The sequence below is a fragment of the Diabrotica undecimpunctata genome, chromosome 6 (genome assembly GCF_040954645.1).
Source record: "Diabrotica undecimpunctata isolate CICGRU chromosome 6, icDiaUnde3, whole genome shotgun sequence".
NCBI lineage: Eukaryota > Metazoa > Arthropoda > Insecta > Coleoptera > Chrysomelidae > Diabrotica > Diabrotica undecimpunctata.
Window position 1 is genome coordinate 19,369,426 of NC_092808.1, and position 27,937 is coordinate 19,397,362.

Sequence of the window (27,937 nt, forward strand, 5' to 3'; positions counted from 1 at the left end):
ATAATATAGCTTCTCTATATGTCGTCACACATTAGATAATCCAAGGACGTAACTCCTCCGCTCTTAGAAAGAAGCTTATCCTTGGGGAGTGCTTCTTTACACAATAAATCCTTGGGTTTCTTCTTTTCTTTTTTTTCCTTGTTTTCTTTCTTCTTGTGATCTTTTTTTCGAAATATGCACATGACAATGTGCATATTTCTATTGCTATAGCTAAATTCATTAAGTGCAAGGAAAGGTTTGTAAGGTAAATGAATAAAACAATTTGAGTTGTTCATAGGAATCAGAATAGTTGGTAATGATCATTATATTTCCAATTCAACTAATGGAATCTAATACAAATGTAATTCTAGAATTTACTGAATAGCTCGTAATATTTAATATTTTCTCGTACTGAATTATTTTTTTAGTGTAGTATCAAAAGGCATTAATTTTGACTTTGTCTGAGATTTTGCTTTCTTTATTTCAATTAAAAGTTCAACTGGATTTACTATAGAATTGTGCAAGGTATTTATTTTGGCGAACGAGATTGCAGTTTCTATTTTGTCAAAAATATCATAAATTGTTTGATAAAGTGATAATTTGATTTATTATTATTCCTTGTTCCTAGAATATTTAAAAGTCCTCTTTTTATTCTCTTTTCTTCCTTATACAAAGGTGGATTAATTTGATATATCTGTTCTTCTTCTTCTATTTTCTAATTCTGGGTCCTGATTCTAATTGAGATTTCGACTCAAAACATGTCGAAATTAATATGGCGACGTCGAAATGCGACTTTGCGAACCTTGTGGATTTCAGCTGAACTAACCAAACGACGTCACTAGTTTTCGACTTATCGAAATTAATTTCAACCACAAGAAAGTGGTTGAAATTTCATTTCGAGTCGAAATTAATCTGACACGACTGACTGGACTGGGAGAAGTGAACTTAGGTTCAGTTTAAGTAGGCGGAGGCGGTGTTTTGATCCTTGCAAGGAAAACTGAGGCAAAAAGTATCAATATGGCTGTGTTTTACGGACATTTGCTAGTTTTGGAGGAATTAGAGAGGTTAGATATCCGACGTTCATAACGGAGGATAAGAAGAATGTTACGGGTACGGGATACTCAAAATTCTTTTTCACTAAGTGATGCTCAATTTAGGCAGCAATTCCGGCTTAATAAACAAGCTGCAAATTATTTAATAAGGGTATTAGAACCATATTTGGAAGAAGGTGTTTATGCCTCTAGGATACCCAAAATGTTTAGGGTTAGTATTACCCTAGAATAACGTTTTTCTCTGGTATTACTAAGCTGCAGTAAATTTAAAAATATATTAGAATATAACCACTAAGTCAAATCTTAGTGGTTATAACTTAAGGATCTCCCACATCGCCTTTTTTTTTCTTGCCATCTTTTCTTTCCATTCAAAATATAATTGAGAATGGCCAATATTTATGATTTAACAACTCAAACAAGAAAAAAAAGACGTTCACGTAACGTAAACAAAACAAACATTCAACAAGCGTAGTGCAGCCAATAAACAACAGGGCCAACCCAAATTTTCAGCAGTGTCAAAATGATAAAGTAAATATCCCCAGTTTTAACTACAATCGAAATGAATGAGAATCGCTAGCGATTGCGACTGTCATGGCGTAGTCGCTTTTAAATTTCGACATTGAAATGAAATAGAATCAGGGCCCTGGATAATAACTTGTTTGATTTCTGAAACTTTTTAAGTTATCTCTTGCGTTGATAGAGTTGACTGCTCCGAAGATTCCAACGATAAATCTGAAATATTAGGCATTCTTTTTATTCTTGGGATTTTCAATTTCTATTTTCCCATTTTCTAATATTTGCATAAGTATATATGGTCCGGTATATTTTCTACTTAAGTTTCCACCGCGAGTTTTTGATTTTCTTCTTGTATACTTTTATAGAGAGCTTGAGTATTATTTTGATGTTCCTTAACATATTGAGTATAAGCTTGTGCTGGAATAAGTCTCATGGGATCTTTACTGTCTGTATGTCCCGATACTAATTCGAAAGATGTATGGCCAGTTGTTGAGTGTATAGTACTATTATAGGTAATAAGACCATAAGGCATAATGGAAATATTATCTGCATTTTTATCTTTTTCTTTTAGTAATCTTAAGTGCTCAGTTAAGGTAGAATGGAATCTTTCTACCGGGGAATTGGATTCGTGATGATATGGAGCAGTAAAATGTATTTTTGATTAAGTATTTTTAGTAATTCATCTACAACTTCATTTTTGAATTCGCCGCCACTGTCTGCAACAAAATATGGTAACGCTTCTCCATATTTGGAAAATTTATCTATAATTGTTAAAAATCTTTGATTGCCAACTTTATAAGTGTCTATATGTATTATTTCAAATGGCTTGGAGGGTGTGTAGGTTAATATTAAAGGTTCTTTATGTCGATTTCTATAATATTTTGATCTATGGCATATTTCACATTCGTTTATATATTTTCTCTATCCTTTTTCATTGATTTCCAATGCTCCAAGAGTCTCTGAAATTCCTTGATGATTCGTTTTGCCGTCGTGCTTATATTTTATTAGTTGATTTCTTTCTTCTGGTAATACATTGTTAACTAATTTTGTACATTCCATCAATTTTAATTTTGTAAAATATTTACGCCATACATTCTAAAATATTGGTCGCAATTCTTGAGATAAGAAACAAATGTATAAAGTATTTTTGCACGCATTTTCTTTTAAGAACTGGGTCAGTCTTCATCAGCTGAAATAGTAGTTCTTATTATTTTATGTGCTTTAAAATTCTCACATTCGCTTTTTAGATAATTTGCAAAAGGCATTCTTTTAGTGATAAATTGATAGGCATTATTGTTTATAATTTCATTTAACAATGAGAACCTATTTTCATTTGAAGATTCAGCACTATGGGCTCTGTCTGTGTTATCCACCTCGACATTTTCATTGTTCTCATTTCCTGTTGATATTATTTTATTTACTTGTGGGTTTTCTGTAACCTCATTGTTATCGAGAATTTGCAAAGGTTCATTTATTACAGTTTCATCAACTATGTCTGGGTTAAATTCAGCTAAAAATTGGTTGATATCAAAATCTATGTCACAGGATTATTAATATTTGATTCTGTTTCAATTGCATTAATATTTATTTGATCTAAATACTCTTCATCTTGATAAAAAGTCTTATATGAAAATTTGTTAATTTTTTGTTTTTTAATGTGAATTATGTATATTTCACACCATTTCAACCTCCATCTCCATCTTCTGTTAGTTGTGTAGTTTCCACAAGCAAGTTGTTTGAGATCAAAAAAACTTTCATGGGTCAGTTCTTTCACTGAATAAATTGACCCTTTTTTCTTTGCAGTTTTTATTAATGTTATACTTATATTGGTCAGGCACATAAATTGGAGAAGATTTCAAAGCTCTGAACACATTTCTTTGAATTGTAGAATGAACCGCATCGCCCTCATTTTGAGTGTGTCCTTTAATTAGAAATTTTTTGGGAATGTATTTACGGCATATTGATACATTGCCACCATATATTTATTTTCTTGCTGATCACAGCAATTATTGCTATAAAACAATGTCGAAATCATCAGTTGCTTTGTTATGTAAACATTCCAAATACATAAACACACATGAGCCAATTTTATTTACTTCCCATACTCCTTCTCCTTCATGCCATGCAAAACAAGTTGTCGCTTTAGAACCCAGTTCGGTTCTAAAGCTACAACTATTATATTTATATTCTAATAATAATATTATTAGAATCTATGGAAATTAATTAATAAAAAACACAGACATAATTCTGAATGACCAACTTAGACAAACAGTTCTCTCCTCCTCAACCTTTTTTGTTAAAGACTATTAAGTGTAAATAGATACCAAAAATAGATCACTTGAGAAAGGCACTCTGCTGACACAGTTGTAGCGATAAGATTTTATAATAAATTTTGTGGAAGTTTTGAAAACAAAGTTTTCAGTATTTTATTGTTATATAAAATGAATTTCCATCAAATAACTGTTGAATACATCACTTATTTCCTTTTTGTATATTGGTATTGTAATGTTGGTACTCTACCTGTCTAGTACATGTCATCATCAGCACTTTCTTTTTCTGCTTCTGTAGATCTAATACTGTCCCCATTGTTAGTTCTTGTTTCAAGATATTCATTGTTTTGCTTCTATTTTGTTTAGATGTTTAGATTTCTCATGCTTCTAGCCGTTTTTATTTCTTTTTTGCCAAGCTCCATGATTGATTAGCTTGTCGACATCTGAATGAAAAATACGACAACTACTCAAGCAATTTATTTTATAGAGATAGGGATATACACATAAAAAATTAAAACTAGTGAATTATTAAGACGAAGTTCTTGGTTTTAGTTCATCATAACATGGTCTCAGGAAAATATAATTCTTCTTATGAGTATTATAAAACTCATGCCCTTTGCTCCAGTCATAACTAACAGAATAAGCAAATATCTGCCCATTGTGGTTAAAGGCGCATCTACTTATGGGTTGTTCCATTAATTCAGAAGGTTTCAATTTGGTCCTAGCATCTTTGTCCCAAAAACTGAATGAACCATCTGCACCCACAGTTGCTAAAGTACCGTGAACGGGATGGAATGCAATATCGTTCACAGCGTAGATATCTTGATAGCCGTTTGGTGTGCCGTTTGAACGATGGCATTTGAAGGTGAAGTTATCTTTTGGGTTAGTAGGATTTACGTATTGAATGGCCACTCTACCCTCTACTGAACCTAGAGCGTAACCCGTTGGCTGCTTCTTTTTATCTCTGAAAAAATAAAATATTGCTGTATACTGTTCAATGTCATGTTTAAATTATATAATAATTTGAATAACAAGTTCAACATCTGCAGAATACTTTTTTGACATTTTTGTCCACAGAAAACCAAACAGAATACCTTCCTGTTTGATTTTTCTTGAGTTATATTATCAAATAATTTAAAATCTATTTTAGGTAGACATAATCACAACGTTTAATTAAATACCTTAAATACATTCAAATATATGAACTATTGTAGTTAATTAAGTTTTGTAAGTATTGAAAAAATTGTACACTTATGTAATTAATAACCTTATATAGTTGATGCGACTTTATTCATTGTGAAATTAAAAGAAATACCTTATACCTAAGAATTATAAAACTTACTTAAATATAGCAACACATCTATGCTGATATTTCAAAGGACTGTCAAGCTTTCTATATTCTTGAGGCTTACTATCCAATTGATAGACAATGATCTGTCTTCCTGCTGTTCCCACTACAGCCATAGGATAATCCACGTCAGCACAGTAACATCTTTCTGGCAAGTTGATACTCATCATAGGATTAGGACTTCGAGTATCCCAAAATTTTAGTGTTTTATCCCAAGAACCTGTCATCAAGCAAGAATAATTGGAAGCTTTGATCCAATGACATGTTTTGATTGGAGCATCATGCATGGCAACCTGCACAACTTGGTTACTGGCCAAATCCCACATCTTTGCTTGTTTGTCACACCCAGCCATAAAAACCTAAATAAATAGTATAATAATAGTTTATAATATGAAAACATCTTAAGGTTTAAAAAAAATACATGTGACTGAACTAAGAATAGATAAATATAGGTGGCAGGTGTAAATGCTTTAAATATTTGGAAATGGTTAGGCTAGGTTGTTAGGAGCAAGGAATTACATAATAAAGGAAATAAGAAGAAAAGTTGTGGTTAGTATACATCTGCAGATAAAAAAAGTTAGAATTAGCTAATCATCCAGCTAAAACAATTTTCATATAAAAGCAGCTACAATTTCCACAGGAGTATATACCTCTTGTTAATCAATACAAATAATGCATGGTGTATCTTAAAGCATTCTAACTGTAGTTCATAAATCCTATTGGTTTTATGAAATAGATGGTGATATTCTTGCCTTACATTCACAACTAGTTAGAGCCTCTGACTGAAACAATGTCTTTTTTAAATAATTATACACATCAGAAATTAGCTTAGAATCAGAAGTCCTTATTATTTGTGAGAACCTTTCAAATTTGTCACTGCCTACTACAACTTGCTTGTTCCATCTTGCAGAATAACACAATTAAGGCTTATCCTCGAAAATCCTAACGGTAAAATTCAGTGCGATATCTATTTCAAAAATATCTTTCTTTACGAAAACACGAAGAATATTCTACATGTCACCTTGTACTAAAGTTGAGCTTTTTACCTACTTACAACCGGACACCCACCCCCTGTAGTGAAAAGTCTTGGGTCTATACAATACAGCGAGCGGGAGGTCTTCTATTCAGTGCGGTTATGGGGTAATTAGAATAATACGAGTATACCAGAGTAATATTATTTATTAAATAATTAATTCATAACTTAGCAAAGGTACATACAGGTATGTATAACAAGATATTTTGAGGTCACAGTATTGCCGAATTCGTTTTTTATGTCTTATATTTTCTTTTGTTTTTTTTTTGTTACTTTTTTACTGACAAATTGGCTTTTAACGCAGAATTACAGTTTGATGATAAATATTCTGAAATGGAAAATGTTGAGATGTGGCGAATAAAAACATTCGTGAAATTGAAATGAAAGGATTTACGTCTATTAATAGTGCGATTTATAAAATTAGTACTTGAAGCCCAAATCGCGGGAGGAATATGTGCATCAGTTTTTAAATATTTATTATTTACTATATAATTTCTAAATTGAACCACTTTCACTTCTTTAGGTAATAATGTATCTGTTTTGACAACTAAATAGGTAATTAGACAAAATAATGAGTATTATTTTGAAATTATTAATTTCAAAACAGGAGTTTAAACAATTAGAAGGAGGTAGTCCGGGCCCAGTTGAACGGTCAAGCTTATTCCAGTGGAAGCAATAAGGAGGATTATTTTTCATTTTGGCCCAGCTGACATGCTCTCTCTAGCACTACAACCCATGAAACTGTGGTAAAAAGCATGCTTTTATTTACACAGTTGTGAAACGAGACTATTAACAGAGACATCGAAGAAAGATATGAAGCCGAACTGGATGCAATAAAGTATGAGAATAGTAGGTACAGTCATGAATGGCATACAACGAAAACAGCTCAAATGGTACGGACATGTCCAATGAATGAAAGAAAGTACCTGTATGAACACCTACAGGAATTCAGAAGAGAGGACTACTTTAGAAAACACGGATGGAAGGAATAAGAACCTCAATGAGCTCGAAAGAACTTAAAGAACAATGGAACAACAACAAAAAATATTAATACAAAAATGCTATAATCTAATTAGATTTATTCACCATTGATAGATGCCTGAAAAATATATGGAAAATTAAATCAAAATGTGATATTTTACTGGTTTTATATATAAACTACATAGAAACAATATAATTATAAATTTTGCTTAGATTTTGAATTTCTGACCTTTTGTTTAAATTATGGGATCTAGTCGTTCACCCATTCTAAGTAGCTATGTCATGGATTATGTTATCAGTGATTTTATCAACAATTGCACTTTTTTCATTTCTTTTATTAAAAGATATGTAGATGATTTAGTTTTGGCACTTCCTAAACACAAAATTCTTGAAACAGTCAACATTTTCAACAATCATAATCAACATATACAATTTACAGTTGAGGAAGAGGTAGATAATTCCCTACCATTCCTTGACATGAGAATTGTAAGAAATACAGACAATATGTTGAAAACCAGATGGTTCAGAAAACCCATATATAGTAATAGATTTATAAGCTATTACTCTCAACATCCAAATAAGATGAAAATGAACCTTATAACAGAATTAAAAGAACGTGTTTTAAAGCTTTCTCATCCAGATTATCTACAAGAAGATCTTCAAAGAATATTGTTGGTCAATATCAATGCGGATTTACTGCTGCAAAATCAATTATACATCAAATTCAAGCACATGGGCAGATTCCAGAAAAGTCACTAGAATATAACATAGATACACACTATCTCTTCGTCGACTTCAAAGCAGCCTATGACAGTGTTAAAAGAATTGCATAATATAATGCAATGATAGACTTTGTTTGGGATCCCACCGAAGTTATTTAAGGTCGTGCGTTAGAATTGAAGGCGTCAATGAGGTTCCTTAATTATTATAATCAAATTAGCTGTGAATTAACAAAAAAACATGGCTAACTTTGGCCCAAATTAACCTAGGCCAATTTTTTTTATTGAAAATTCGGGTGACAATACTATCTTTTCGAATGTAAAAAAAGATTTTTTTCTAGGGACAATGTTTTTAAAGTTATTCTAAATGTTTATAAACTACATAATTTCAAAAATTTGACATCAGGATTTTTGACTATAATAAATTATTCTTTTATTTTTTTTAATGCATATTGATAGTATAAGTCTTTTGCTTTCATTTGTCACCCACAGAATTACCCTGTCTTTATTATTTTCTATCTTATGTTATTGTAAAAAAAAAATCTCTGAGATAAACAAATACAATAACTTTTAAACTAATTAATATATCGGTCCCAAATTTTGAGGGTTTGTTAAGTACCCCAATACCCAACTTTGGGCGGAACTCTAAAGTTTAAAGTTTAAGTTTACTAAAAGTTTTTAACAAATATCAATTGTCACTTATTTTTAGTGTTGCCCAAAATCGGTCTTGGTCTTGCAGTCTTGGTCTTGTTCTTGCGTTTTTGCAAGACCAAGACCAAGACCAAGACCGCCTAATTTTAGCAAGACCAAGACCAAGACTGACCGTGCAAGACTTAAGCAAGAACAAGACTAAGCCTGCGAGACTCTTGCGTCTTGCAGTTAGTACTGAGTGTGGTTTTAGCGAGTATAGTAGTTCGGGTATATGCTTAAAGACTCTATGAGACGCAAAAAAATATGTAATAAAAATTTGAAAAACTGGACTTATGCGCTTACAAACAATACCATAAACATACATACCTACCGAATCAAAATATTCGTTAAAAAAACACATTTGACACGTGCTCAGAGATCATAATTACAATGTAAAAATAAAATATTTTGTACATTCTTTTCCAACAGACGACTTCTTCGCTCTGAAATTAATTGTCCATATTTTGAGAATAGCCGCCCTCTAATCATAAAAATAATCTTGCATTGCGCCGCCGACAGTAATATCGTATCGATAATAATTCAATTTTTTTCTCATTATAATTTAGTCTGGAGGAATCTAAATAAACAAATCTTATCGGCCTAGAACTATAAATTGTGTCTGCTAAGTGTGCGATGAGATCATTGCACGAGACAAATTAATAGCAGATAATGTAACGACGGGGAAAATATTGCTGGCAAACTAAAAAAGAAAGAAAGGACTCATTGTTTTATTGTGCGGAGTGACCTGAACATCTAGGATTGTTTAGACTATTGTTTTAGACGTTTTCATGAATAAATTGAAAATTAGGTAATTAGTTTGTTTTCTTGATGTTGTTGCTATTTAATAATTACTTATGTTAGTTATCTAGGTTCATAATTATATTTTTTCTCAACCAGATTATTATTTTTTTTAAATTTAACCAAGACATTTTCTGCCCTTGTGACCAAATTAATTTTTTTTTGTACCCATATTTATTATAAATGACTTTTTAAAGGGTACTTTAAAATTAGTTTACATGAATACATCTTAGTGGCCCACTGTTTTCTCTTCAAAAAAGCGACGGAGCTGAACGTGTTGAGTAGGATCTCCTTAATTTAAAATAATTTCTTTTGATTACCACTGTTTTTTTACTATTCTTAATTTTTTCAAGTTAGTTTTTTTATATAAAAGTAGAGATAAGATTGGTAAAAACATTTATTTTGCTTTAATAAGTGGATTATAGTTTGTTATCTTATCACCTAAAAAATCTGTGCCCTTAATACATGTATGTGGATTTTTTGCCCATCATGTCCATCAATCCCTTTCTAGGCAGATAATGTTCTTTAAAATACAGGCATGTTTATGTCATTTATTTACTTTATTTGTATTTCAACCATGTTTTAGCACATGTAATCTTAGTAAATGCAAACATTTATTAAGAAACAGATTGACTTCCGTGGGGCCTGGTAGATAGCTGAGTTAGTTAGAACATAGGCACAGATAGCTTAGATCGTGCCTTCAAACCCCACCAGGTGTCTTTTTTTTAGGACATTTATGAATTTGGTTAGTCTTTATTATGGCCATGTTAATTCAAGCTTAAAATGTACTTACTCTGTTACGTTGTTCTAAGATCTAAAGTAACGTTTAATAAATAGCAATAGGCAATAGGGTAACTGCAAGACTTGCAAGACTCTTGCTGCAAGACCAAGACCAAGACCAAGACCGGGAGTGCAATACCAAGACCAAGACCAAGACCAGGTGTATTGGCGCAAGACCAAGACCAAGACTGTCTAAGTCTCGTCTTGTTCTTGCATTTGGGCAACACTACTTATTTTGCAGTTTGCGAAGCAACAAATTGACTTTTCAACTTTCAAAAATCGGCATTTTGAAGCTTTGCCAATATTCTAAAAAATAAAATTTTGTAATTTTATGTCAAGTATTTAGCTTTCTAATGGGGTGCAAAAAATAGAAAAAATCGCGTTTTTTGCATTAAATTGTTAATCATAATATTGTTAATCAATAAAAAACGGCTCCGAACTTTAGGCAGGAAACAGATAGGTTTTCTTCTTATAGGTCTACAATAACTAAAAAAGTTGTCAGCTACCTGGATTATTGAGTGTCACGAGAAAATCCTTATTACCCTGGACTAATATGATTGGACAAGCAAGTGACGAAACAAACTTCATATATTATGTAAACTTTACTAACAAAAACGTTTAAAATAAATATTCCAATAACTATAAATAATCAAATTCCATATTCACATACTGCAAAATATTTGGGTATTGTCCAATAAATATAAATAATCAAATTCCATATTCAAATACTGCAAAATATTTGGGTATTACTCTTTAATAAGCCCTAATAATGTTAGTCAACATTATTTATGAGAGGGTGTCTATTTCTTACCTACCTATCGGCGAGAATCCAGAAGCTATCGACAAAGACAGCCTGTACTGACCGAGAGAGAGTAACATTTAGCAGAACTTTGAGATTTTTTAAAAAGTTTATACCAAACAGCTGCTTTGTGTTACACTTTATGTTAAAAATAAAAACAGATTCGGAAAGTGGGTCAAATTCTGTAGTGCCCTATTTCAAAAAAAAAAAATTTTTACTTTTATTTTAACCAAAAATTGTTGAAAAAAAAATATTGTTTAAACTAATAGTGCTAAACTAACAAATAGTGCACTAGAACTTTTTAAGGCCTTTCATATAAAAAAAGAATCATCTCAATATCTGCCATAGTTTTTGTGTTATTTGATATAAACTTTTACATTGGAATTTAGCTATGCCCAGAATCGCGAGGAACGGCCTTAAACAAAAAAAAAATAAACAATATATAGCTAAACACACAAAAAGGCAACTGCTGCTGGTACTAGTCTATCATAAATTACAATAATCTTTATGAAACCTTTTTGTGAACAATGACTTGAACCTGTTGACCAAGCATATAACTAATTGCATTTTTTTTAGGTAGCAATAGAACATTCTCGGTGAATGGATCATGCCAACAGAAAATGTCACAATCCTTCAACATATATAAAAGTTAAAATATCAAAATGATTTTTTCAAATATATAGAAATAATATATCAAAAGCAATTATATTCTTTGTGGATTTTGATCGTTAACAGTCAGTTTTTATTTTACCTACTTAAGTAAGCAAAAGTCTGCCACATCTTCCCAGGCCACTTTCTGAAAGATGATATCTATCATACTTAATAATGCCTTCTATGTTTTTGTTGACATTCCATACACTTCTTTCATAACATGTCCTAAATATATCATCCTTGTTATTTCAACAGATTTCCTAATATCTATCTTTTTACATTTACTGAAAAACTTGTTATTCTTTGGGTATAATATGCAGTATATTCCAACATATCGCACATGCTAAAGAAAAGTGACACTATACGAAATTTACGTATTTTGTACAGATGGCGGCATCTACTACAAAATTTAGAAATACACAATACAATAAAAATATCATTTTTCTAGTACAACTATTGCCGACTAGATGGCAGAAATCCGTTTTGTCATTTTCTGAAAGATGATCTTCTACAATATTGAAAACCGTCATTATGTCAGTGGTGACGAACGTGATTACTACAACTTAACATTCAAATTGTGAAATAACGTCTTCTTCAGTTTAAGGACACTTTACCTGTATCAGTTTTAAGGTTAGTATTGACTTTGCAATTAGGAATAACGTCACTTTATTTTTAATGTCACTATGGCTTTTGGTTTGTAGTATTAATAGCTAAATTAGCCGCTTCCAAAAGCGACATTTATTGTTTAGTGCCACTGTTCCGTATACATCTTGTAAATATAATTGACTTTGTGGTTAGCAATAACGCCACTTTGTCTTTAGTGACATTGTAGCTGTTAATTTATAATATTAATAGCTGCAGCAAGTGCTACCATAGCGTCATGTTTTGTTTAGTGACATTGTTGTTTATACGATTATTTAAATATATGATTACATTTGGCTTTTATGTCGTAATTTACTGCAAACTTGAGACTGTTAATTATTAAAATTTTTAAACACCATAGTTGTGTCGTCGTTTTTTTTATTTGGTTTATTCAATCTATTAATATGAATTTTCATTTGGTAACAAAGATAATAACATACTAATCATATAGATACTAATATAATCATTTTTAAAATCGGTTCTTTGTAAATAAAATCTGAGAAAAACTGTAAAAATAGTTATTTTGACTATAAGTTCACCTTTATACTTCTGATGCTCAATATTTTCTTTTAGACTTCAGAATGCCGTTTCGTGGACGAATATTGGTAGAGCTAGCTAATAAATCTGTCGATCCACCTAACTCAACACAAATATACGAGAATTGTGATATTGCACATGATCCAATGCCAACGGAAAAGCAAATTATTAACGAGGAGGTTTTACTGTCAACAGCATCTAATGTGGAAGACCCCAATTCAAATACTCCCATATTATTGAATAATACAGATCTAAGTGAACACAATAATAATACTGTGGACAATGTTTCCGATTTTTCTCCAGTGTCAGACGACGATAAAGAATATTTGCCATATTATTCGTCCAACACAAAGAAACGCCGTTACAAAAATTTGCTGGCACCATCCAATACAAAAAAACTACGCAGGGCGTCTTCTAGCTCCGACTCCTCTTCAAGCTCTGATACTTCTTCTAGCACCACTTCGTCTTGCACAAGCTCATCTTCCAACTCAGGTTTGTCAACTAGTTCAATATCAGGCACTCATAAAAGCGAATCAGAAGAACATCCCGTTTATGTTGCTACGGAAAACAACATTTCTGTCGAAAGCATTAACATGCGACAAAATGCTCTTGAAAATTATAATGATATTTTAGGTTTGGTACAACCCGACAATCAATTAGCGCTACCAGCAGTTACCCCGTCAAATTTTGCTACAGGCATTGAAAATCTGTCCTCCAAACAAGCAGACGATTGCGTTGTGCCAAAAATAGTTAGAAGACCTGGACAAAGTAGGAAGGCAGTTGCTAAAACATTGAGAAATTCAGGAAAGGAATACCTGTCAGCTTCTCGTAACCGTAGGGTTATACCTGCAAGAAAAATGGGATCTCCATGTACAACTCAATGCCGTTTAAAATGTGCTGACCACATTTCAGAAGAAATTCGAAAACAGATATTTGATAGCTATTGGGCTATGGGATCGCTGACACGTCAGAGAGAATTTATTGCAAGGAGTATGGTACCTGTTATCCCAAAATATCAGTACAAAATGGTTAACAGTAACAGGAAACTTAAACAATCTTTTCATTTGAAAGTAGATACATCTAAGACAGTGCGAGTATGTAAAATTTTTTTTAAGAATACTCTTGGAATATCTGATCGTCCAATACGTACTGTAATATCAAAGATAGACAACAAAGGAATAATTGATACAGAACAGAGAGGAAAACATGGAAAACATGCAAAATTAAATGATAGCTTATTATCTGCTGTACGAAATCACATAAATGGAATTCCACGAATAGAAAGTCACTATTTAAGGCAGCAAACCACCAGGGAATTCATTGATGGAGGTAAAACAGTTTCAGACCTCTATAGAGATTATAAAGAAGATTGTATTAGAAAAAGTCTTTCATTTGTGGATATTCAAATTTATAGAAAAATTTTTAAAACTGACTTTAACATTAGCTTCTTTGTCCCAAAAAAAGATCAATGTGATCTTTGTGCAGCATACAACATCGCTCAAGCAGGTAATAAGGAAGCTCTTCAAGAAAAATATAATATTCATATTTCTGAAAAAGAGAAAAGTCGAGAAGAAAAGAATAACGATAAACTATTGGTATGCGACAATGTAATAGTAGCATGTTACGACCTACAAGCTGTTTTGCCCTGTCCAAGAGGTGATGTCTCAGTCTTTTACTACAAAAGTAAAATGAATTGTTTTAATTTCACTATATCAGCAATAGGAAGAGACCAGACTGAGTGTTTTTTCTGGAATGAGGTAGAGGGCCAACGTGGAGCAAATGAAATAGCAAGTTGTGTTCTTAAATATATTAGAAAGATGTCAGAAATGACTGTATCTACTAACCTCAATATAATTTTCTACTCAGATAACTGCAGTGGTCAACAAAAGAACCAATTTATGATTTCTTTGTACGTTTATTGCTTGCTAACTTTAAAAAACTTGACTTCAATTACACATAAGTTTCTAATAAAAGGGCATACACAAAATGAAGGTGACGCTGCCCACTCTACAATCGAAAGAGAAGTAAAGAAAACGTTAAGGTCCGGTCCTATTTATGTGCCTTCGCAATACATTACCGCAATACGAAAAGCAAAGAAAAAAGGCAATCCTTATACTGTAAATGAATTATGTTATAAAGATTTTTACGATATCAAGGAACTTGCAAATCTAGTTAACTTACAACGAAACAAAGAAGGTGAAACTGTAAAACTGACTGATATTAAAGTAATAAGAATTGAAAGAGATGAAGATAATATTAAAGTAACTTACAAAAATTCGTACTACGAAGACTATAAAGAAATTGATATAGATGGTTCTAACAGGTGTAAAACACGGAAAAATCGACCAATGAATCAGCAGTTCCCATTAAAGCAATTATATCCCACACGACTTTCTTTGAGCGAATTAAAGAAAAAACACATACAAAGCATGATAGACCAAAATATAATACCTGAATATTATAGTGTAACGTATTATAATAATATTTTATAATTTTTTCTAATTTGTTTCTGACTTTTTATGTTAATTTCATTCCGATAATTTTTCAACTGTGTAGCCAACGGTATAAATTAAGTTTTTTTATATTTTTAAGAATGTTGTAACTTGTTATTTTCAATAAAAAATTATGTAACTATAAAAATATTTCACTGCTTATACTATATTAAATGATTTTATTAATTTTTTTACTAGTATCAGACTTGGAAACAGAAAAACTACATAATTAAGTGTATAAGGTAATAAATAAGGTTTTTTAAAAAAATATATTTCAGTCACTAACTTTATTTCTAAAGGATCATATTTCGCAACAAAGTATGTCAAAAACTTTAAACGCTGATTCTGTAAAATTGATTATTTTGGATAGTGTCACTTTTCTTTAGCATGTGCGATATATCAATAACAGAACATTTCAAATGCTTTCCCACTTTTGTTGTTTGTTATTTACAGATTTTCATACCTTAGAGTCAAAAAAGATAGTATTTTAGAGTAAGGGTTTGAATGAACCATGGAAGTAATCATTACCTCCATATAATAGGTTATTGATTTGTATTCCATCTAGCAAGATACTTACTTCTCCTAGAACTTCACTACATACTACCATCTTCATTATTTGTTTTCCTCCAAATCTTCTTGAGCCAGATTATGCAGTGTTGAGCAATTTGATACTATCTGTTTTCTTGAAGTTAATATGTTTTAGGATTGTGAAATGCCTTAGATTGCTTATACAAATCACTTTACAATATTGTGAAACAACATACATATTCAAAAATTCATTCTTCCAACTTACCTTCGATCCATCATCACTCCAACAAACATCTAGCACAGGTGCTCCACAAGTTTGCATAGATTTTGGAACACTTGTGCCATTGTGTTCAATCTCCCAACATCTAACGTTATTGTCCCAACTACCAGCTATCAAAAAATTCTGGGGTAACGTTGCTGGAGAAAATGCCATGGAACTAATGGAATCTTCTGGTGGCTGAACTACTTCAAAATCTTTCATGGGGTTTGCTGCGCTTGGAGTGGAAGCTGCACCAAATGTACCTAACCCGCCTTGATTAAACATTTTTGAAGTTTAAATATATCTCTCAAAGGATTTAAAACATACAAAAATCAAATAAACTGCAGTTTACCAAATGATGTATTTACATTTACAAGTACAAGGTATTTCAAACTAAAAAATATATTCGCTTATTATCGTTAGTTATCGTCGTTCGGTTTGACAGTGACAGTTATATAAAGGTTTTTTTACTCTTCTTTTAATGATATAAGTATATTCCAGTTTGATTTTCGTCATATATGTTTATGCTTTTTCCTGTGCTTTTTCTCAACTTCAATAACTTTCTAAGGATTTTCTTGATAGTTAGATTTACTTAGAAAGTTTCTATATGCTGTAGTCGTATAAATAAAAAGGCATGGTGGAACTTTATTATTTCTATTAAAACGCTATATATAGTTATAAAGTGTAATGAGTGTAATAGAAGGAGAATATGTTATGTTGACGTGTTTTAATATTTTACAATAGCACGTAATATATTAAAACCATTATTATTAGTTAAAACTTAAATAAAACTTTTTTTAAATACTGTTTAAAAGTGATGAAAATCCTAACTTATTAACTTAACCTTCTATAGACTGTTGAATGAAACGAACAGAAGATGAATGAAGAGGTCAATTGTCATGTCATGTGTCAAATTTCTTTTTCGAATTTACCATTGTGAAAATATTTTCACATTGTAAAAATCTGTAAACATCGGCGTAGAATCGCCTTTAATATATAAGTATTTTATATAGAATTAATTCAAAATGCCACCCAAATTCGATCCCACAGAAATTAAATATGGTAAGTATTCAAAATAATAAAAAACTAAATAAAATATAACCTATGTTTGTGTTATATACTAAAATATGAATTATATTTGTTTTCAGTTTACATGAGATGTGTCGGAGGTGAAGTGGGAGCTACTTCTTCTTTGGCTCCTAAAATCGGTCCTCTAGGTTTGGTAAGTTAATTTCTATAAAATGATGCATATCTCAAAACATTTGTTTTGTTAACTTTGTGCTTCCATTACAGTCTCCCAAAAAAGTTGGTGACGATATTGCCAAAGGTACTGCTGATTGGAAAGGTCTAAAAATCACAGTTCAATTGAAAATCCAAAATCGTCAAGCTACTATTTCTGTAGTTCCATCTGCCTCTTCCCTGATTATTAGGGCTCTTAAAGAACCACCACGAGACAGGAAGAAGCAAAAGAACAGTAAGTAAATAACAGCAAACATACATCATTTAAATGATTTGTTGAATGTATAAGATGTGAGGCTGTTTTATGTCTGCATATTTCTGTACAAGCTGTGTATGTCTGCATATTTCTGTACAAGCTGCAAAGTTTGTACTTAACTGCATTATATCTACTTTAAGAATTAGTAGCATGTCACAACAAAATTATGAATGAAAACTTTGGCCTAATAATTACAATTCTTGACACCTTAATAGATACAAAATTTTGAAAGTATTTGGCAAAAAAGTTTTTGAATTCTGTTTTTACTGTATATTATTATTTTTCTCCTTTATTTATTATATAATTCAATTTTTTACAATAAAGAATTGGTTTTGACCATTAGGTCTTACTCTATGTTTAGTGCCTTGTTCCCTGTACCAAGCCAATATAACAACTAACTCTTTTACGAAATTCTGTTTTTTCACTAGGTGCTCATTGTTTAATATTGTTTCTCATGTGCTTCTGAAGGCACATGATCTTTGTTCTTATGTTTTGACTAGTTTTATTACTGCTTTTTATATATACTGATGTTTGAAAGCAATATTCCCCTTGATTGTATGGTAATTTCTTGTTTACTTGGAAATTAGACATCTTTATTTCGATAACATTTCTCATGTATGCCATAAAGGCACAACTTCTTCAATTTTATAAATATTAATTAGTAAAACCTGTCATGCATTTTTCATTATTGAAAACAATGTTCTAATTAAGTAAAGTCTTCAATTGGCTATCCTTTAACTGTTAAGTTATACAATCAAAATACCACTGAGTCAGAGAATATTGCATGTTGTATTTATATTTGTTTTGTACACATTTCTATTATTTAGTCATGTTCGGTAATTATGTAAGTTATAGTAGGAAATTTGTACAAATATGGGTATCTTTTAGTAACTTACATTGTTTAATACAAAAATAGCAGTACCATGCTGATATAATTAATTTAAATAAGATTGAATTGTGTAGGAAAGCAGTCATATAAGATCTAATTCAGCAAAACTGTTAAATGGATGTGTATTGTAATTATATTAATACCTATTTTTACTTTTAGTTAAACACAGTGGTAACATTACTTTTGATGAAATCATTGCTATTGCCAGACAAATGAGGCCCAGATCAATGGCCAAACAGTTATCTGGAACTGTAAAAGAAGTTTTAGGAACAGCCCAATCAGTTGGATGTACAATTGATGGTAAAGCAGCACATGATGTTATTGACGAGGTTAATGAAGGAACCATAGAAGTACCAGATGAATAAACTATTAGAATATTTTTTCTAAGTTATCAGTTGTTTTATTTAACCTTTAACGCCCAAATGTAACACGTTTGAATTTGTTTAGAACATGTACACCTTATTTCAGTTAATGTTCATTTTGTGTGATTATGGTGATAATACATGTTACTGACTAAGCTGAAACATAATGGTTCTCTTTCTATATCACCTAACAAATATTAAAGTTTTGAAGCTGTGACTACTGTAATATTTTTCAAAATGATTACAATATGCTCTTAATATTAGATCACCATAATATGTTAGTGGGACTTCATAAAAGAATAATCCACTTGTAGTAGCAGAGACATCTAGAAAATTGTTTAGTTTTCTGAAGCTTTAGGGCATGTTTTTCATTCTAACCAGAAGATTGAAATATTCTTTGTTTCTTACTTTTGGTTTGGAATATTTCCCCAGCAGCCTGCACTCACAGGAATAAAAAACTGAACTTATTCGACCTTGGGCTTGCTCTAGCTCGTTTTCATTGGATAAATAGTAATTACAGTTCTTAGCTAATGAAAAAAAAAAAAGAACAGCACAAACAAGCTCATATAATATCAATCACAAAAGTTTCGGTAAGATATCCACCTCCCTTGCAACATCACAATATTATTCTTTGTAGACGCTTCTAAGGTGCACTAAGGTCTTTTTTCCTGTTAGACACATTTTAGCACAAAAATGTATAATAAGCACAAGGATACCTACATATTGTGATTTAAGCAATGTCGTTTTGTAACAACACCTATAACTCATATACCTGTATGATGAGATTTAGTGAGAGTTTGAAACCAACTTTTTCAGTTATAATGTCTGTGAAGATCTTCATGTATTGCTTTATTTCAACTCTTAAAATCCCTAGACTGGTACACAAGTTTTAGATATTAAATTTGTGTTCCTTATCATCCTTACATTTATATGTAGAGGGTGGCAGAATCTAGCATTAGCTTTAATGCTTAAAGTGGGGTATGGTCTTATTGGAACCATGATACTATAACCAACGTGTTTGTTATAGTATCATGATTGCCCCCACGATTCCTACACAAGCGATGAGTCTGCGCTTTTTGAAAATATATCATTGCCTTTTGCCACGATTTTTTTTCTTATCCGTCTTTTTATTTTTAACTGTATACCAAGAATATTAATTTTTAAAGTGTTATTTATTTGGAACTCAAATTTTAAATGTATGTGCTAATGTTAAAAAAAGATGGCACAGTAAGCGGTACAGTAGAATAGCGCGAAGCTTCATGCTGTATTTTTAAAATTGAATAAAGTAAGTAGTTTTAGTATTTATTTATTATCCATATTTTAAACATATATAATTCAATAAATTATTCTGTTTGCTCCTAACGCCACCTGCTAACGTATTAACAAAGCAAACGTTGTTTAGTTTTGACAGATCCGTTAAACTCAGACGAAATATTAAATTAATATAATAATAATGTAAATAAATATCATTTGATAGTAAATTTGATTATTATAAAGATGTTTAAAAATAATTATTGTATTTATATGAAATTATTTTAAAACGAGTACCTTTTAACATATATTCTTTTAATTTTTTACTTCTCATTTAATGTATGTATTTTAATAATTATTTTTCATGCAGTTTTTAATTTACACTTACTTAGAGTAAATATATGATGACTAGAAACAAATAGATTGAGGGTAGTTAAGAACCGCTATTTTCTTACGGTACGCGTGGCCCTAGTTACGTGACGCTCTTCTCGGCGTTTTACTATAGAGAGTATGATAATGATATTTGCTGGATTTTTATTCTGTCGCTCATAAGGTAAACAGAAGAAGATTTAAACCACTAAAAACTTTTCAGGTTAGATCTTGTAGTGAAAATAAGACAAGCATCAACAAAAGTACTGTACTATTTTGGAAACTTTATTTCCAAATTATACATTTCATATTAAAATTCTGAATTTGCATTGTTAAATAAATAATGGATGATGAAGCTGAAACGTATAAACTATGGAGAATCAGAAAAACTGTCATGCAGGTAAGATGATTATTTTATTTAATAAAATACATATTTAAAATTGGTCATAACTTTCTTTTTATAGTTATGTCACGATAGAGGCTACCTAGTAACTCAAGATGAATTGGATCAAACATTAGAACAATTTAAGGAACAGTTTGGAGACAAACCCAGGTAAACATTAACTAACTTATGTAGTTCTGAGTAACTAACTTAAATATTTATTTTCAGCGAGAAAAGGCCGTCAAGAAGTGATTTAATTGTATTGGTAGCTCACAATGACGATCCTACAGACCAGTTGTTTGTATTTTTTCCAGATGAACCAAAAATTGGAATAAAAACTATTAAAACCTATTGTTCTCGTATGCAGGAAGAAAATATTCATAGAGCTATTATTGTTGTTCAAGCAGGTAAGTAGAAACGATTAAATATACATTGTACCAAGAAAAGACAGCTTTTTCATCATTTGTTCCAAAGATCATACCTTACCTTATAAGTGTTATTGATCTCTTTACTTTAATATGTTTAAACATTCATACTCTTTAGTCTCTTACTCAACTTCATACTCTTTTAGTATGTCGTAGTGAGACTGACTGAATTTAAAATTCCTCAGTACCTTAATAAAATGTATATGCCTTTAATACATTGCTTTTTTGATTCCTTGAGGGATTAAATACCTACTTCTCTACCTGCCTCATTTTTACAACTATTCTGTGACATATTTTTAATATGTTGACCCTGTGTGTACCACACTGGTACACACTAGTTGTATCTGAGACTGAGCCTGAGCATACCTATCAGGCTACAGTATAGAGTAGATCTTTTATAGGTAGGTATAGTGTTTTGTTCTGATAGAGAAACCATTTTATAATGGCCCACGCTTACATGTTAAAGTACAAATATATTTAGTTTCAATTCAGTTTTTGAAACTGCAGAATTCCATTTGCTAGAAAATATATTCCTGGACATGTCTTGGATGTGTCTCTGGTTAATTTATATATTAACACAATGTTGTGCAATATTTTTGTTTATTTGTTTACTATATTAGCCATGCAGTTATTTAACAACTTCGCTGTCCAATGAATCATATATGATTTAAATAATCTAAGTGAGTACTTAATACATATTCTATCCATGAATCAAATGTGATTCAAGGGTAGATTTTATTTTCATCTTAAAATAGCATTAGATGCAGTAGACTCCTGGTATATTTTACCATGGGAACAGTGACATTATTAACTTACTTGTATTTGTACTTGTTTTTTTTTGTAGGTATGACACCATCTGCTAAGCAGTCACTAGTTGATATGGCTCCAAAATATATATTGGAACAATTTTTGGAATCCGAGTTGTTGATCAATATTACTGAACATGAATTGGTACCAGAACATGTGGTAATGACACCAGAAGAAAAACAAGAGTTGTTGGCGAGATAGTATCCTTTTTTATATAGATTTTATGTTCATAAACCAAAGATAGATAACATAAAGATTGGCTGCTTGTGATTTGTCTTTAATCTGTTTTTATGATATAACTTTTATTGTTTGGTGCATTTTAGCCTGTATTTGTAGTTACATTTTAAACTCTCTTGCACTTTTTGATTCTTAACTATATTCGTTTACACAACATTTCTGTTGTTTTCTTTAAATTTTCAAATTGTTTTTTCCATAATTTTTTTTAAATGTTTCCTTATCATATTTATGTTTCCAGACCATAGTAGTTAGTATTCTTATTCTGTTTTATTCTTTTAGTTAATAAATGTATTCTACTTAGATATTTTATTGGTATTTTCTATTCTATTTTCCATTTGTTATTCATAGCTTTTTTAATAGTTTATTTCAAGAGTCAGTAAAATAGATTTTATTCGGGGATTATAAATATTTTGATATAAAAATTTCCTTAACATATTCTGTAGTAAATTAAAGGAAAATATGTTAATGAGAATCCAAGCTGGTGATCCAGTTGCAAGATATTTTGGACTAAAAAGAGGACAGGTGAGTGTTACCTTTATATAATTATCCTTAGTTTAAATTAGTTTAAAGAAGCATCAACTACTCTGCCTTCAATACAACCTTCTTGAGAAATTATGAATACAACATTATAGTATTGGAAATTATATTGAAATCTAAATGTATACATCAGCAGAGTTGCTAAGACAACATTTCTGGTTTTTTAGACTGAATTTTTTAATCTTTTATATATATTATATCATTTAATAAATTCTTGGCTTGATGAGCCAAGTAATTGATTGCATTCTATTATTACATATGTTAGTAGAAGTAGAAGCCAAGTAAAATTACAGTTATTCTAGATAGAAGTTTATAAGTTCCACTGTGAATAAAATTTACACATCACTCTAAAAGTATCATCAAATGGTCCATTATTTCAATGGATCCATCAAATTATATTGATACAGAAACTAATTGCCAAAGTATATGATTTTGTTTTAGAAGATTGGCATATAAAATTATGTGAAATTTGCAAATTCTCAAAGAATACCAAAAAAAAAAACATATTAGGCTTTTTCATCAAAATTGAACATGAAGAAGCTTTGCAGAAGAGTGCTACATTTTCACAATGTGGATGACACACACATTTCCTGAACAGTGCTTTGTGCATTGAAAAGTCACTTTTTACATCCATATTGTACAATATGTATATGAAACATGCCAATTCTACAGCTCCAAAGAAGGCCAGGACTTGCCATCAGCAGATAAGGTCACAGCATCAGTTCTTTTTTAATATGAAGTGAGTCTTTCTGGTTGTACATTACTGAAACTGGATTCAAGCAGTCATGGAATCAGGCTGGCTTCATAAAGTAATCCTTTTTCATTAGAACAAATGCACCTTTTTACAATAGTCTGTTGCCAATGGGCAAATTGAGTGATCTGTACTATGAACTCTGTTGGAACATCCACTCTATTTCCAATATTTTCTTCCTGGTATTTTATACATAAACACATAAAGATAGGACGTCTGAGGTGGGTAGGCCATGTAATGCGGATGGAGCAAACCAACCCAGCTAGAAAAACGCTCCTTGATAGACCCATCGGTCAAAGAAGAAGAGGAAGACCCAGAACAAGATTCCTAGATAACATCGATGAAGACATGAGAAATATCGAAATACATGCTTGGCGGAGGAAGGCGATGGATAGGGACGACTGGAGAAAAATTCTTGGGGAGGCTAGGACCCATACAGGGTTGTAAAGCCAAAATGATGATGATGATTTTATACATACAAAAGTTAAGACATACATTGCAGGTCAATTGTCAGTAGTAATATCCCTAGGACATTGATAACAGACGAGATAATTTCATGACAATAGAAAGCTCGTTCCTTGGTAACAGCCCGAAGCTGAAGGCTGAGTGCTGTTACCAAGTAACGAGCTTGAGAAATTTGTCATGAAATTATGAGGCATTCATCAATGTCCGAGGGATATTCGGCGGATAATTTTTCGAAAAAAAAAAAATCATAACTCAACATAACGAAACATTTATTTATTAAAAGTACAGTTAGTGAAAGTAAAATTATTAAAATTTAAGTTAACATTACATTTTGACATTTTGAAATTTATTTGAATGAAGTTGTCAAACTCGATCGTGTTGTCATAGGGATTGAAAATTGCACTGAATGCAATTATCAGTCTAATGTTGACATGATTGGGTGAAATTGTTCCACATGACACAAAATGACGAAATTTGAATGGTTGTTAGAACAGTCGAAAAATTATCCAATTAATAATCCATTGTTTCTGTAGATGATTACATTGCAATAATTCAAGAGAAACTCTACAAAGAAGGTATAACTGCATTTGGAATATATTCTTCGTATGTATTGATATTAGAGGGTATAAAAGTATTAAAAAATAAAAAAATTTTACTGCTATTACGCTGAATTGCTTGTGTTCAATTTTTAATTTCAAAATGTTTTTCAAAATTATTGCAAACTTATACTTTAATTCATAAATATCGTGCAAAGCAATGTCATTCCAAAGATTTCTGTATGGTACCAATGCAGTAAGGAAACTGAAATTGAAATATGATTATAATACAGGATGAGATGCCCAACAGTAGAAACTTTTTTTGTTTATAGTGAAAATGTCATTCTTGAAAAAAAGTTTTCTCAAACTTCATAAAAGAAATTAAACTTTGTTTTTCAAAACCTGCTTCATTTTATAGTCAATTTTATGTAAATCCCTGAGTTTTTGCACTAAGTTTGGAAATGTGATGATAATAATATAATGATTGAAGTTTCCATCAATAATCTAGTGAGTGGCATTTACAATGCACCTAAGTTACTGTGAACTCCGGTAAACAATTTTAAAATTGTCATTCTTTTTTAACAGTACTAACTCTTCATTAAATAATACATCTTGTAAAGGGCTGTGGTATTAGGGCAGTTTCGTACAGGTATTAAATATTAAACAAATTTAATGAGACATGATCTTTTGAAGATAAAAAAAATTGAAAAAGATGTACAGCTGGTTCCTAAAAAAACTGATACGACTCTTAGTAAGATTTGATCATTTTGAGCAGCGTATTTGATTGGTCTGACATTATATTGTATTTATTATGACAGACAAATAATAAAATAAACAAACAAACAATTACATATGTTAATTCATAAATTCTAATAATTATTAAGGTCTAAATTTTGATATTATTTTGAATTCCTGCATTTTATAAAGAGTATATAAAAATGATAGTTTTTACATAAAATAGGGTTGTTATTATTTTTATTATTATTAAGGAATAAAACGACTTAACTCAACAATATATTAAAGCAAGAATTGTAACCAAATTAAAAGATAACTTGGCACTATCAGAGGCAGCAAAACATTTTAAGATAAGCAGAACCACAGTTTTTCTATTAATAAAAAATTGAGGTAACAAGAAACTCTTGAAAGAAAGCGAGGGTCTAGAAGAGCAAAACTGTACTAAATTTAGGTTTGTAAAAATAAAATTAATATCTTGTAATATATCGATCAGCATTGATAACAGCTTGTAGTCTTCGGTCCATCTGTGTGAAAGGAACTATGAAATTGTCTTCTTCAGAGAGCTCTTCCCAAACCTGTTGTATACCGCGCCACAGCTCTTCAGCATTTTGAGGTATAAAATTACGCCGAGACAACTGTTTTATAATAACCCTCCATACATTCTCGATTGGGTTTAAATCTGGACTGTAGCTGGGCCATGATAAGGTTCCGATGTTGTTATTCTGGAGCCACTGGTTTATTATATTTGCAGTGTGAACAAGACAATTATCTTGTTGGAGGATAAAATTATTTTCTGGATACAACTGTTCTACACTGGAAAACATGATGTTTTCTAGAATATTCAGATAAGTCTGCCCAACAAACCTGCCATCAACACGCCATACCATTCCCATTCCTCTAGATGAAGTCCATCCACATACATTGGCGCTGAAATGACCAGCTGCTCGATATCCGTCAACATATACAGGATTAAATCTATTATTATCTGGTCTATACGCCCCAATTTTGCCCTTTTTAGATTGAAAAATTTTCTCATCTGTAAATATTACCCTGTCCCAAAAATCTTGATTTTGTAGCTGATGGTTTAAAGCAAATATAAGTCTTGATTGCTTCTTTTGTGGTGTAAGAGCTTGTTTTTTTGCTGCAGTTCGGTACCTAAGACGGGATGCTTTAATTCTGCGCCAAGTTGTTGTCTTTCTTCCCGGAAACTCTGACACAATTCTTGCAGTTTTTGCATCTTCAAACGGATTCTCTTTTAATCTCTCCAAAAGCGTACGATCTTCATGAGCGGTAGATATTTTTGGTCTTCCAGAACCTTGCTTTCTTTGGAGAGTTTCTTGTTCTCTCCATCTTTTATTAATATTAAAAACTGTTGTTCTGCTTACGTTAAAATGGTTCGCTATGGCAGATAGTGACCAACCATCTTTTAATTTCGATACAATTCTTGCTTTAAGTTCTTTGCCAGCATGTGAAGCCTTTTGTTGAGGTTGAACAGAATAAGTTATCTCACAAATTTTAAGATTTGGCAGTGACAGTGACAGTATGTAAATAATAAGTATTTATCCTTCAAAATACGCTACTCAATTTTCTACAAAATACGCTTTAAGAATCGTATCAGTTTTTTAGGAACCAGCTGTCCGATGAGGATGATGATAGCATTATTGCATAGCTGTCCTAGCTATGCAATACTGCAAAATCATAGGCTAAGTTTACAAAAAGAGCAGCTGGAAGTTGGTTTTATCGAGAGCCACTTACTTGCAAAAAATATTCATGCAAAAAGCAGAATGCATCAAACCTAAATTTATCGAGACCTTCCAAGATTATGATCCTGATATGAGGCTTGACTAATTACTATTTAACTGTACGTTTAAAGTACGTTTATTGACATTTCAATTTCCACTTCGGAAATCTTAATATTATTAAATCTTATTATATATTATCTTATGGCTTATTCCTAGTTAAATAGTAATTACTTTAAAATGCCACAAGAAAATAGCTTCAGAACAATATGAGGCTTGACTTTTGTGCATTCATTGGTAAAAACTTATGAATGACTGGTTCATTTGTATTGAGAGTGCACTGCATATATGGTTTTAGGACAAACATTTTTTTTTATCAATAATGACATTTTTTGTTAAAAATAATAATAAAAAAGTTTCTCCTCTTGGAGAAACATCATTCGTGGACACATCGTATATCTTATCTTTAACTCTTTAATATTTTTTGTTACAGGTTGTAAAAATTATTCGGTCTTCCGAGACAGCAGGACGTTATATTTCTTACCGATTAGTTTGTTAAGTATTTTTTATAGTATGAATGTAATTTTAATAAATAAAATCTGTATAATGGTTTATTTCTTTTCAAAATTACCTTACCTTATATGTAGATAACCAAAATGTATGGATTATCCGCAATACTTTGGACATACGGACTTTGGACTAAAAATTATTCGGTCTTCCGATACAGCAGGACGTTATATTTTTTACCGATTAGCTTGTTAAGTATTTTTTATAGTATGAATGTAATTTTAATAAATAATCTTTATAATGGTTTATTTCTTTCCAAAGTTACCTTACCTTATATGTAGATAACCAAAATGTATGGATTATCCGCAATACTTTG

General features: G+C 31.1%; 3 protein-coding genes across 3 annotated transcripts; 2 read left to right on the plus strand and 1 right to left on the minus strand.

Moving 5' to 3' along the window:
- Nucleotides 1-4,279: 4,279 nt before the first annotated feature.
- Nucleotides 4,280-16,520, minus strand: Rae1 (ribonucleic acid export 1). Its single transcript, XM_072534396.1, has 3 exons — nt 16,081-16,520; nt 5,160-5,524; nt 4,280-4,781 (listed from the first exon to the last, which is right to left on the minus strand). Exons 1-3 carry the CDS (start codon nt 16,357-16,359, stop codon nt 4,346-4,348), a joined length of 1,080 nt encoding a protein of 359 aa, XP_072390497.1. The 5' UTR covers nt 16,360-16,520; the 3' UTR covers nt 4,280-4,345.
- A 455-nt stretch (nt 16,521-16,975) lies between these two features.
- Nucleotides 16,976-18,849, plus strand: RpL12 (ribosomal protein L12). Its single transcript, XM_072534397.1, has 4 exons — nt 16,976-17,136; nt 17,223-17,296; nt 17,368-17,548; nt 18,618-18,849. The coding sequence occupies exons 1-4, from the start codon at nt 17,100-17,102 to the stop codon at nt 18,821-18,823; spliced, it is 498 nt and encodes a 165-aa protein (XP_072390498.1). The 5' UTR covers nt 16,976-17,099; the 3' UTR covers nt 18,824-18,849.
- A 1,798-nt stretch (nt 18,850-20,647) lies between these two features.
- Nucleotides 20,648-27,661, plus strand: Polr2E (DNA-directed RNA polymerases I, II, and III subunit Rpb5). Its single transcript, XM_072536536.1, has 6 exons — nt 20,648-20,840; nt 20,905-20,993; nt 21,051-21,229; nt 22,092-22,254; nt 22,735-22,813; nt 27,548-27,661. Exons 1-6 carry the CDS (start codon nt 20,784-20,786, stop codon nt 27,611-27,613), a joined length of 633 nt encoding a protein of 210 aa, XP_072392637.1. The 5' UTR covers nt 20,648-20,783; the 3' UTR covers nt 27,614-27,661.
- The last annotated feature ends 276 nt before the right edge of the window (nt 27,662-27,937 follow it).

Bases quoted from the DNA above. Each gene is read 5' to 3' on its own strand.
- Rae1 (XM_072534396.1), bottom strand. From the start codon at position 16,359: ATGTTTAATCAAGGCGGGTTAGGTACATTTGGTGCAGCTTCCACTCCA. The intron at 5,525-16,080 runs GTAAGTTGGAAG...CTATTTATTTAG, and splicing joins GGAGTGATGATGGATCGAAG to GTTTTTATGGCTGGGTGTGA. The intron at 4,782-5,159 runs GTAAGTTTTATA...TTATTTTTTCAG, and splicing joins AGATGTGTTGCTATATTTAA to AGATAAAAAGAAGCAGCCAA.
- RpL12 (XM_072534397.1), top strand. From the start codon at position 17,100: ATGCCACCCAAATTCGATCCCACAGAAATTAAATATG. The intron at 17,297-17,367 runs GTAAGTTAATTT...CTTCCATTACAG, and splicing joins AAATCGGTCCTCTAGGTTTG to TCTCCCAAAAAAGTTGGTGA. The intron at 17,549-18,617 runs GTAAGTAAATAA...TTTTACTTTTAG, and splicing joins CAGGAAGAAGCAAAAGAACA to TTAAACACAGTGGTAACATT.
- Polr2E (XM_072536536.1), top strand. From the start codon at position 20,784: ATGGATGATGAAGCTGAAACGTATAAACTATGGAGAATCAGAAAAACT. The intron at 20,841-20,904 runs GTAAGATGATTA...TTCTTTTTATAG, and splicing joins TCAGAAAAACTGTCATGCAG to TTATGTCACGATAGAGGCTA. The intron at 20,994-21,050 runs GTAAACATTAAC...ATTTATTTTCAG, and splicing joins CAGTTTGGAGACAAACCCAG to CGAGAAAAGGCCGTCAAGAA.